Source organism: Trachinotus anak, unplaced genomic scaffold (genome assembly GCF_046630095.1).
Source record: "Trachinotus anak isolate AG129_WGS33_773 ecotype Australia unplaced genomic scaffold, CSIRO_AGI_Tana_v1 ptg000005l, whole genome shotgun sequence".
Classification (NCBI taxonomy): Eukaryota; Metazoa; Chordata; class Actinopteri; order Carangiformes; family Carangidae; genus Trachinotus; species Trachinotus anak.
In genome coordinates, this window is record NW_027273856.1 from 11,303,110 (window position 1) to 11,315,605 (window position 12,496).

Genomic DNA, 12,496 nt, shown 5'->3' on the forward strand with positions numbered 1-12,496 from the left:
AGTAAATACGGGCCAGTATCGCCAATACTGATAATTTTCAATAAGTAAGGTGGATGCGTCATTGAATTGCTAAATCTCAATTTTCATGACCTTAAGTGTTTTTTGTGATGTTTCCTTTTTTATTATTAAATAGTTAAAACCCAGGACACAATTAGGACAAAGTATAGAAAATGCTTCATTATCAAATTTTTTTCAGAAAAATCTTAAATAAAAAGTGCACGCAAACCAGTAAACAAATTAAAACGAGTACTGTTGAGAAACTATAATACAAAAATTAAATTAAAATTCTCAACAACAAAAACAACAACTGGTGAAAATATAAATAATATGTAAACAACTTAACAACCCCCAAAGCCTTTAGTTAGTCTGTGCAGAACAAAGGTTTTGGTTACAGGTTTTTGTTCAAGAACAGTATCATATTAACATTTTTTGCTTTTAATGCACTTCGTCTGTGACTCACTAACTGCCCTGCTTTTGAAAAAATCCTCTCAGCTGGCACTGATGTTCACTGAAATTCCTGAAGCCATCATCCTCTACTATGGAAAGAGGTTGCAGGTCTTTCACAATCATCTCTGCCAGGCTCTTTGTGATCTCCTCTGCTCTTGGGGAATCAGCTAAGTGAAATAATAAAAGAAATAAGCCTTTAGCACAGCTATGTGTAGTTTAAATGCAGTAATCATACACACTGTTAGCCCCGATTTCATTTCTACTCAAACAATCAATTTCAATGTACATAGATAATTTAAGTTTGATTGTAGAACTATTAAATTTGAGCGCAGTCTACTATGATCTGATGCTTCTTAAAGACATAATCGAGCTGGCTATGGCACCAAGGCATACTGAAGAGACACTGCATTTCATGGAATGTAAAATAACAGAACATAGACGGCTTCTGCAGTCAACTTTTCCAGGTTTTCAGTTAAAGCCAAAGCATCACTATCTCGAACACTATCCTTACCTTGTGAGGAAGTTTGGTCCCTTGTGTGATGTTTGGACAATGCGCTTTGAGGGTAAACATAAGTTCTTTAAAAAAGCAATTTGAAACGCTCAAAATTTCAAAAATGTTGCAATGACACTCGCTACAAAACACCAGAAAGCAGTCAGTTACCATCTTGACTGCAGCGCATTTTTCAAACCATCGGTGGAGATGACAAGGGTTACCCCAGTTTTGCTAGCCTCTTTCCCTTTGAATGTTCAGAGAGTATTTGCTCAAGACATTGCAAAGGTAGATTCTGTTCTGGATGTGTCATCTGTCTGCATAGAGGGAATCATGTATCATCCACGTATGATTCTCTCTTTTGGCGCATGCTCAGGTCTCTCTGAATTTGCCCAGATTGAAAAAGATTGTTGCAGCTAACACAGAAATCCTGTTCATCTGCCACAAAATGACCGCATGGTACTGTGAACATTTGAGATCTTACCAACTTCTCTGTGGTGATATCCCCTCCACACATGTGGTCAAGATATCGGAGCTGAATGATCTCCTCCCGTTATCAGCATACAGGGTCCAAGGAGAACTTATGGTAACATTGAAACGATATGTTATTTGCTAAATTCTTGTGCATATCCTTTCTCCCCAGATGGCTCTGCAAGAGAAATTCATCTTGAGGGTTATTGTCTCAGAGGGAGACATCAGAAAATTGACAATGACAACACGACCGGACACACTTGAAGATTTAATTGGCTGGCTTAAAGGCACTCTCCAAGCAAATTACAACTTCGTCCTGCAGTACCAAGACCCCGACTTTAACAATGAACTGTGTAACCTTGAAGATGTCTCAGAGCTCCCAGATAAGCCAACAATTAAAATCATCCCTATGATTGAATTGGTACCAGTCACTCGACCAGTTGAAGAACCAGTTGAACAATCTTCATTGTGTAGTGACGCAAGCAGCTTGGCAGACACCGAGATCCTGTCCAACTCCTCTCTGGATAGAAGTGCACCATGGCCAGAAGTGTTTGAAATCCCAAAATTTTCAGTTGATGTGGAGTACCGACTCCGTCAAGGTAACTTGTTATATCTCAGGGATGGAACCCATCTTAAAGTGACAAAAGAGTTAAAGCATGATATCCTTCAGAAATTGGCTGAGGTCATCTATGCATTTGATGCCTACCCAAAAAAGGAAGATTTAGCGCCTGTTGCACAAGCTTTAGTAGAAACGCACCCATGTCTTAAAGAAGCGGGGTCACCGTCTGGCTGTGTTGGATGGAAGAATAGTTTGATGTTCAAGGTTGGAAATTACAGGGCCAAAATGCGCAAGCTGGGCCGACTTGACGTCACCATCAACAGTGGTAAACGTGGAAGATACTCAACAAATGGCAATCCTCCAAACAAGGACATAAAAAAGCCAAGGAAAGGAGAAATAAATTTCCTGCCTCAGTATCCAGAGGGCTTAGACGACCAAAATCTGGAAGCAGCTCGCCAGGTTCTAGTCAATGAGATGATTAAGGCGAAGCCAAATAGGTCTCTTATTAAAAAAGAGATGGATATGACCTTTGCTCTTCGGAGAAAAGAAGTTGTGACAGACAAGCCTGCAATTACCCAGATTGTACAGCGATGGCCAGCACTTTTCTCTGAAAGAGAGGTTTGTATGCCTGTTTTGAGTATTTACAAAAAGTGGTCAACACTATGTGACCCAAATCATGTTGAGAGTCATAAATGTCTTTCATTTGACCATGGACCTATACATTATATTTTCAGGTGTGTTACGAGTTCACCCGAGTGGTGGGGAAAAATCTCAAAGATAACTTCTTTGAGGCACTTGACCGTTTCTCACCAAACTTGATGGACCTCTTCAGGAAGAAGAGGGGCCTCAGTGGACAGCTTTTAACTGACCTTTTACATCAGACAAGGGTAGGCTGATTTGTCTAACTAAACTGATTGCTTGTCTTGCTTCTCTATTATTCCCCCTTTCTTCTAATTTCATTACTTTTCACTGCTCCCCCATTTCCATTTCCTCTTTTCTCCAACACTTCATACTTTGCTCTTTTCTTATTTTTATCTCTCCTGTTCTGTCATTCTATCTACTCCTCTCTACTTTCTTTACAGGAAGTTTGTAATAAATTAATTAAATTGTGGTGATTTTGTATTTAACCATATACAGTATGAGTGTACTTAGTTATGTCCACTATCTTCCAGACCACTGAGCCAACAGACATCAGGTGCTTTTGTCTTCGAGGACTGCCAGTTGTCTTGGGGGATGACCCCTCTGCATTCTTCAAAACCTACTCGGTAAGTAACTGAATTTGTTTTGAATATCTGCATTATTGATTCACAACATGACCATTTGATAGGAATTTACAATAAAAAATTAAATTACTGATACCTACTCTAAATTACAAACAAATTAACATTGTACAAAAATTTGAACTTTCACCTTTGTCTTTATTTCTGTGAAACTGACATCAGCTAGTGTGAGATGGGGCCACAAGGAAGGACCCCTCTTCTTATTTTGCTGAGGACTATGAAAAACCCTTACATAAGTTCTTACTTTTTGAGATTAAATAACAATACTGGTCTTAAATTTGTATCAACTGCAGTAATTGCATCTGTACTGGATATAGTTTTTACACTTTCAACTTTCAACTTTTTAGTTTGACTAGGGCTAATAAAGCTCTCCATCTCTGCTGAGCTACAAAACCATTTCAGCACACAGGTTTTCAAACGGCTTCTTGTAATGCACAGATCAAATTATGGTGATGTAAAATTGGTGGTGTCCTTTCTTAATTTCTGTGGTCAATGCAGCATTATTGACATTACAATGTCCTCTCTGTCTCTTTTTCTGTTAGGATGCAACTGACAAGGACTCGTACAGTGAAACTCCAGTGGGAATCCTCTGCATTGATGAACATCCTCAACTCAACCCATCCAGAGTGAGCATCGTCTTGGAAGGGAGTGTGGTAATGGAGGAGCTGGCCAACCTGCCACAGGCTTTCTGTGTCCTTTTTGGACTGATCTATGCCTTGCACTTTGATTACCCCAAGTGCATGAAAAGCACCTTCCTCTTTATTCAACAGGTCATGCTAAACCTGGGCAGAGGTGAGCAGAAACCCAAAATTCAGTCTTTGAAGAGTCAACTATCTGTGTAAAACTGGGGTCTGAATACTTCTGCTCTGGATCTGAGTGCTTGGTTATCTGTGATGTTGCACTTTAAAAATACCATGTTTACTGTGGCCACTGTTTGATATGCAAGTTTTTTTATGCGTTGCCACTGATTTTGCTGTTTGATTCCATGCTGATTGGTGTATGATTCATGTTATCAACACTGATCTAGCAGTTTGGTTCCATTCCTATTTTAAGCTACAGTATGTTTTATGGCATTGACACTGATTTTGTAGTTTAATTCCATGCTGATTGGTGTATGTTCGTGTTATAAGCACTGATCTAGTTTCATTTCTATTGCATTGGCATTTATTTTGAAGTTTTAATGCCAGCCTGATTCACAAGAGTGCAAGGAAAGCACCTTTCACCTTCTTCAGCAGGTCAGACTCAACTTTGGCAGAGGTGAGCTGAAACCCAAAATTCAATTTTTGAAGAATTGAGTATGTGTTTAAAACAGGGAGTCTTGTTTATTTGTAATGTTGCACTTTAAAAATACCATTACTGTGGGCACTGTTTGATATGGATGTTTTTTATGCATTGCCACTGATTTTGTGATTTCATTCCATGGCGATCGGTGTGTGATTCATGGTATTAGCATGGATCTATTTGAACACGTTTTATTAAACTTGTCTTTCAAGGATGTACGCCTATGGTTTTAATTTTTATTTTCTTAATTTAATCTGTATAGTTTATTTTGTTTTATTAGACAGATTTTATTTATAGTGGAGTAATTAGGCAAAGCATTTTTTAAGGTAAATCACCTTGGAGGTTTGTGCACTTTACTTAAAATTAACAGTGGAATAAAGGGGAAAAGCAATTAATATTACTAATGATTTTAAGTTTAATCATCTTGGAGGTTTGTGCACTTAACTTAAAATTAACAGTGGAATAAAGGGGAAAAGCAATTAATATTGCTAATGATTTTAAGTTGAACAAACTTGGTCTTAAGTGTATTGAAGTCAAAATAACATTGCCATCCACTCATTTTTTTAAGTTAAGTTCACTTAAGTTTTTTCATCAAACATTACTTAATTTTTTTAGGGCAACCAGTTTCCTAAATTTTTTTAAGTAAACTCAACTTATCCGGGTTTACAGTGCAGTATCCCTTTGACAGTTAACACAAAAGGGCAATAATATTCAATAAATTCTGAGCCATGTTATCTTCAGTATATGTGTTTCAATTCCAGTAAATGTATTAATTTAAATAACACATTTCAATGGGATAAATGTATTACATCAAGGTCTTAGCATAATTTATACTTTTTGAGTTGGCTAAAGTAATAAATAACAGTTTCACTTTGTTACTTTCAACACTATAACCTGCCTGGATATTCTCTGCCATGCTGAAAGGCCTCTGCCAATGACCTCTGCCTCTGGACTGGGGGTCTTGCAGCGGGGCCAGGGGGTGGGGGATTTCTCTCCTCCTCTCTCCGTTTTTGTAGCTCCATGTTTTCTTTTGGATGGTCTTCTATATGTTTATATAAATTGGTAGTGTTTCCACTATACCTGACTAGCTTTTTACAAATCCCACATTTTGCTGTTGCCTTGTTTTCGGCTTGAAAATCCAGCCACACGGCTCCTCTTCCTCTCTGCCATTCTTCTGTTGTATTTTCTCTGTGTGTGCTGATGAACCTGAGCCGGAAACTTGCTTGTTTGTTTGTTTGTTTGTTTGCTTTGCGCGTCTAAGTCACGTCACGTGAGTCACGTGACGGCGCAACATCTAAACACAAGGGGGGGGGGGGGCACAGTGCGCCTGCTCTGTGCTGACACAGGAGCGGCGAGTCCGGTGACCTGTTTCCTCTTTGCCGAAACCGCAGCATTGCAAACAAGAGCGGAACTTAAAGTAAAGAATCAGGCTAGTATCAATCCGATATCGATACCGACTTGGTATCGATACTATCGACATTTGGATCGATCTGCCCACCACTAGTAGACAGGACTGTAGGTGTCTCTACAGGACACAGGTTCCACTGAACCACGGCTGCAGTGCTGAACCTTAAACTGCCGCTAAGCGAACAGCTGCAGATGTTGTGTTGTTGTTGGTGTCAGCAGAGGCCTCCACCACGTTTCACTGTTTCTCAGTCACCTGTTGACTTGTGTGAGTTCTTCTTCTTCTTCTTCTTCTTCGCCAGTGTTACAGTGCATTACCCACCAGAGTCAGTGACCTGTTTAGGCTCCATGCTGTGTCCTCCACTCTCTGTCTGTACAGTTGGTTGAACCTCTGACTCCTCCTCCTGTTGTTTGGTCTCGTGTGTCCCAGTCTCCACCTTTCTTTCTTTCTTTCTTTCTTTCTTTCTTTCTTTCTTTCTTTCTTTCCTTCTGAACTGCTTTAAGCTGTTGCCTGTTTTTGCCTCTGTAAAATAATGATTATCATTTCTTTTTGCTTCTGCTGTGCTGAATGACAGTTCAGGGTGTCCTCCTCCTTCTCCTTTCATTCTCCTGTGAGTTTCAACCACATGCGTCTGAATATTGTTTGATATATTTCATTTGTTATGTCCTGTCTGCTCTGGGAGGAGGATGAAGACTGTGGTGTTAGTTAGTGGTAGTGATTGGTTAGAGGTTAGTTTGACCTGTTCTCACTGTGAAGCTGTAGCAGGTGGTTTGTGAGACGTTCTCCAGCCTCGTTGAGGTTTTTTCAGGTGTGTACCTGAGGGTGTAAATCAGGTCACCTCAGAGGAGCTGACTTCAGTGGAGTTCACAGTTTGTCCTGCAAAAGGCAGAAGATGCACATGAACCACAACAGGACTTTCAGAATAAAACGCACAGAGAAGCGACCTCCATCCTTTCCCACTGTCCCACAGTGTGAGGTCTGGTCATGTTGTTCCAGTGAACCCAGGAAGTTAATGCACTGAACAGTTTTATCATCAGATGATCATTAAAGAGGAAACAGACTCTGAAACACTAATGTTACAGCCTTCCCCTGGGTTCCCCTGGGTTCCACTGGGTTCCACCGGGTTCCACCAGGTTCCATCTGTGCGTTCCTCTGAAACTGCTCCACTTGTTAAAAGAAAAATGTATTAAACACATATTAAAGCCTGATTGTGACAAAAACAAAATGTTGAGGCTGTTTGTCCAAAATGTTGCTGATACACCACAGAGAAGATGACTGCAGGCAGAGGGGGCAGAGACCCCTGCATGCTCCTGCATGCTGGTCCTACACCTGGTTACCTACCTGCGTCACCTGAGGTGCTACCTGGGAGACACACACTTCCAGGTCCTTTATTGTGGTGGTTCTAGTTTGTCCACCCTGAGCAGCTGCCCATGTCGCCTGTATCTAAATCCACCACCATCTACGGAGGATTTTCTCTTTGCGTTCTCGAACTTACTGTTACATCCTGTTGCCTAGCAACCTCAACAACACATAACTTGTCATCACAGTAACTTGAGGATTTAATAGCTGAACTGTTACTGTTGAGCCGAGCTGAGACAACACTGACAGTAACAGTTGATCCTCAGACTCTGTGCTGGTTGATTTCATTACCAGAGCACAATGAATCCTGGGATATGTTGAGTCATGAAGGATCCACCTGGTGCAGCACAGACTCATCTGAAGGATCCTCTGGAGTGGGACAGTCTCTTCCTATCTTTAAATCCCACCACAAAACACACCTGATCAAACTCACCTGTTGTGTTTAACTCCAGTGCAATTCTTTGTTGTGTTTTATTCCTTGTTCTTTCTATTTTATTTCTTTTGATGTAAGGTGTTCTTTAGTGCCGTGAAAGGTAAAACATGTTATTATTCTTATTCCTTTGGAAAAACTCACTGCAGCTTGGAAAAGACAAAGGCATCTGTGTGTATGAGGTGAAACCTCCAGATGATGGTGAACGTCGGACTAATGGATGGATGTACTGAATATTGACTGATATTGAATTTAAAGTGTTGATCAGCTGTATAAATAGATTTTTTTTGTTTGAAGATGGTTTATTTCTCCTCAGTCACTCATCTGAAACCCTCTGTGGTGGTGATGGGTCTTAAACGAGTCCTGATCCAGCTCCAGCTGGTCTGAGTCTGAACTCAGGGTCTGGGCCTCTTCTGGCTCAACACATTAACTGAGTCTGTTTTAATGAGCCTGAGTCTCAGGACACAATCCAGACAACCTGAGGTCAGGTCCCAGCAGCTCCCCACGTTCCTGCTGAGTTTTAATGAAGGAGGAGTCTGCAGAGACACGGAGCTGGTTCTAAACTTGGAGCTGGAACAGACGGACTGCAGCACCTGAATGAACTGTTCACATGGACACAGGTAATTAGATCTGGTCCAGTGTCAGATGCTGACTGCTTGAGCTCATTATACAGACTGGATTAGATCACAGCTACAGACCAGTCTGAAGAAACCAGTTAGTGCTGTTACAGGTTCTGTCGTCTTCACATTAAACATGTTTCTACTGCAGAACCTTCATATCACAAAACTGACAGTGTTCAGACTTACTTTTTCATCAGTGTCCATCAGAGTCATTTTACCTGTGGTCTGTCTGTAAACACCTCTACCTCGATCGACTGACAGGTTTTTCCTAAAAGAAGAAATAGTCAAAAAACAGCTTTTCCAGTGAACTTTTGATCCATAAGAAGATTTATTTGAGCTTTAGGAGCTAGAACGGCTCCTGTCAGGCGTCTGTCTGGAGCTCGAACACGACCCCTAGTTCACCACCAGAGTCAGAATTGAGAACCAGTTCCAGATTGAATCCAGCAGAGCCGGATGGTTGATGATTCATGTTTAGTTGAACATCTACTCATCTACTCTGACTTCCTGATTGAGACACCTGGATCAAGCCTTGGCCCCGCCCACCACCTGCTTGCTCCAGGTGTCCAGGTGAAAGAGCAGAGAGGATGAAGATGGTTAGAGGAGGAAACATCAGAGAGACTCAGCCTCATGTTGGAGCCTCAGTCAGACCCAGACTCAGATGAGGAGTCTGTTGAGACCAGAATCACAGACTAGCAGACGGATCAGAACCGTTAGCATAGTTAGCATCTTTTATTTGTTTATGTTGTTTGTTAGCTTGTAACTGGCAGTGGCTGACACAGTGTTAGTGGTTGTGCTAATGCTAACTCTGGGTCTGACATCATCCCTGATGCGTGTGAATGTGACTTTTATCATCATCCCGAACACAGTTCGGTTTGTTCCATTCAGAGCAAACACTGACTCACAGAAACACGTGTTCAGCTTTTCCTTGTTAACTGTCCCGTAACAGTCGAGGTCACAGGTCGTCTGTCAGCAGGTTATTATGACCCATAGTTAGGTTTTGTTGCTAGGCGACATCTAGTGGTCGTAGTAATGATGACAGGAGCAAAGGGAAAAGTGCGGTGACGTAGTTTATAGAGCGACAAAGTCCACGTCAGGAGGAGGTTGGGGTGGATGGATGAATATGACACAGGAGAGTGGTGTTCGATTCCCATGTGACAGGAGCAGTTTATGTTGTTTCTATTATCCATGACTATTCGTTGTTGTTATTGTAACCATGACAACAAAGATCGTCTAATGTTGAGGAAGTACTTATTTTAACCCAAATCACCATCTTTTCCTAAACCTAACCAAGCCATGACTGTTATTATTGTAAACATGACGACCATGGTCAGCAGGGCTGGTCCTGCTGTAGCTGTCACTCACTGGTATCCTGCAGGTTTGGACCTGCTGGTCTGGAGCCTCCACAGCCTTGATGTTTATATGACCTGTGTATTTACCTGTTTCCGTCTGTCTGTGGTGAACAGACTCTTAAATTTGTTTTATCTGATTGACGACGTCCTCGCTGTCTTTTATAATTAAGAGCCGCCTCTTAATTCCCTCACCTGATTACTGAAACTACATTAAAGATTCAAACTGGAACTCAATCAACGCTTATCACCATGACAACCCCCCCCCCCCAATCCCTGTTAAACTTGGACACGATGAAGAACAACATTGTTCTGTCACAGACAGCCGCCGCTCTTTAACTTCTTCTTCTAATGAATAAAAAACGCTTAGTTCTGGTGAACCTCAAACTCCAGTGCCCCCCCCCCCCCCCCCCCCGAGAGATGCCGCGGCCCTGAGAACAGTGCTGTCGTCTTCAATGTTCCTCATGAATAAAATAAGAGCTCTCAGGTTGAAGACAGGTAATCAAACCTGCCGCGTCTCCTGCTTTTAATTTATAATTCAGGGCAGTTTTTACATTTATTTTTTTACAGCTGATCATGACCCTGAAGCAGCCCTGAAGAAGTCTGCAGCTTAGGGGGGGTTAATGAGCAGGGCGTCACCACCCCACTCTTTGGGTTCAGCACCAGTGATCCAGGAGTTGCAGGTTTGATTCCCTCGGTCTGTGACGTGTAGACTGAAGACGGGCGCGTCTCCTGTCCTCAGTGTCCGGGATGAGAGGAGCTGATCTCAGTGTGTGAGGTTCAAACATGTAGAGAGAGCATGAAAAAATGTTCCTGTCAATAATAACTGAACTTTATTCACTAAAACATCAAGTTTAACCAAGTGACAAACACATGACAACAAACAAATAATTAAACATGATGTGATGTTTAAAACAAAGAAAACAGTTATTGATAAAAATCCATATTTAATTCAATTAATTAGTTTTCATGTCGTCCAGTTTTAGTTTTTTTTAATAATTTGGTTCATAGTTAAACTCTGCAACTGTTCCTCATTAAAACTTCTAAAAACAACCAGAGCTCAGTTCTACATGTTGGTGAGTTGAGTTCTCACATCATCACTAATGTTTCCATCAATTCAAACAGAGAAATCTGTGACTTCAATCACGATAACGCTGCGTCTCATTGGTCGCCTGTCAAAACCTCCTGAACCACTGACACTGAAGGATCCAGACCAGGAGAAGACTACAACTCCCATGATCCCACACTGCTTCATGATGTCACCAAATGTTCTTGTTTTCACAGTTACAGAGTTAAAGATCAAATAAACAGAAGAAAGAAGCTTTTACCGAGCAGTAGCCAGTCACCTCCAGGACGTCAGGCACTTTCTCAAAACACAAAATCAAATAAATGAATGAATAAATATATTTTTTAAATGTAATGTAGAGAATCAATAAAAGCCTCATTTGCTCGCTCTGATAGGAGACACAGGCCAGTTTACCTGTGGTGGTTCTTCCACATGAACCCCCCCCCCACCAGCGTCCTCCCCTGTCCCTGATCTTTGGGTCTTGGTCGTTTGAAGACATCATGACAGGCACAGTTTTACAGAACAAATGATTAACTGATGACCAATAATCAATAATTAAATAATCGTCAGGTCCGGTCCTGGTTAACTCAGCGGTGTCAGGGTCTGAACTAAAAGTCCCCCCCCCACTGAGCTCAGCCTCTGTGGTTTGTCTGTGGGACAAGTTTGTTTCAGTGACAGTATCAGTGCCTGTTTGACTTTATCTGTGTGTGTGAGACGTTCAGGGACGCCGCAGTAGATCAGTAAACAGAGGACGCTGTCTCCTACTCATCATGAGATTAATTCACCTGAAGAAGAAGCTCCACACCTTTCTGTGCCCTCAGGGATCTGGTTCAGCATCTTCACTGAAGTCAACATGTGTATGTATTATTAACAGAAACCTGTGTGTCACCGCGGCTCCTGAACACGACCCCGACACTTCAACTCTTTAACTCCTTCACTTGGGGCAGAAACTCCACCCCACACTGAAGAGACCAGGCCTCAAACCGCCCCAGGGGAAACGCTGAAGGTCCCGGTCAGTCAAAAATCCTTGTTTCCAGGAAATTAGTCTCATTGTTTGTCTAAAGAGAAAATAATCTTGTCAAACACCTTCTGCATGAGAAAAGTCTCATTTTAAGAAAAGAACTTTGTCTTAATAAAATATCCAACGTATCCATGTGAACCAGAAATTAGCTGTGACAGTGTTTTAATATCTCCTGATTGTTTTCCTCATGTTAGGAGTAAAAACACTTCAGTTCCTCAGTTTAAGAATCAAACAACAGGGTCGTTGATCTGTTTGCTTGAGTTTTTCAGTGGCAAGAACTTTTTGCTAGTTTTCAGAATTCTAGTGTAGTATCTGAAGTTCTGTATGTTATGTTATGTGAATTTATGGATTTGGTATGTTTAGCTAGGAGTCCCCTGGTCAAAAAGATTTAATGGCCTTAGCCAGAAGGCTCTAGGGCAAAAAGATTTAGGGGTCGTGTTTAGGGGTTTCTAGGTCAAAAGGTCTAGGTGTGGATGAGAGATTGAAGACTCACCCAACTTATGTAAGGAAGCCCTTTTTCTGTAAGTTAGGAACCATATGTTTTACCTTAGGTTCACGAAAACAACCAGCCTATATAGACGGGGAGTTAGAGCAGTTATTCAGAGGAGATTCACATTGGCTTCGACTCCTCTCTCAGGCAATCTCGAGTGCTTGATTTGATGCTGGACTTTGTAATAAACCTCTTTATATACAAGCAAGACGGTGTCAGCGGAGTTTTCTT

At 41.4% G+C, this 12,496-nt stretch overlaps 1 protein-coding gene across 2 annotated transcripts; it reads left to right on the top strand.

The window, feature by feature from the left end:
* Nucleotides 1-1,496: 1,496 nt before the first annotated feature.
* Nucleotides 1,497-4,913, top strand: LOC139621620 (uncharacterized). 2 transcript variants are annotated; one of them, XM_071478325.1, is made up of 5 exons: nucleotides 1,500-2,007; nucleotides 2,246-2,585; nucleotides 2,702-2,854; nucleotides 3,140-3,232; nucleotides 3,790-4,904. In XM_071478325.1, exons 2-5 carry the CDS (start codon nucleotides 2,253-2,255, stop codon nucleotides 4,087-4,089), a joined length of 879 nt encoding a protein of 292 aa, XP_071334426.1. In that variant the 5' UTR covers nucleotides 1,500-2,007; nucleotides 2,246-2,252; the 3' UTR covers nucleotides 4,090-4,904. The 2 variants fall into 2 exon arrangements, with proteins under 2 accessions (XP_071334427.1, XP_071334426.1); XM_071478326.1 differs by lacking the exon at nucleotides 2,246-2,585 and having other exon boundaries at nucleotides 1,497-2,007; nucleotides 3,790-4,913.
* The last annotated feature ends 7,583 nt before the right edge of the window (nucleotides 4,914-12,496 follow it).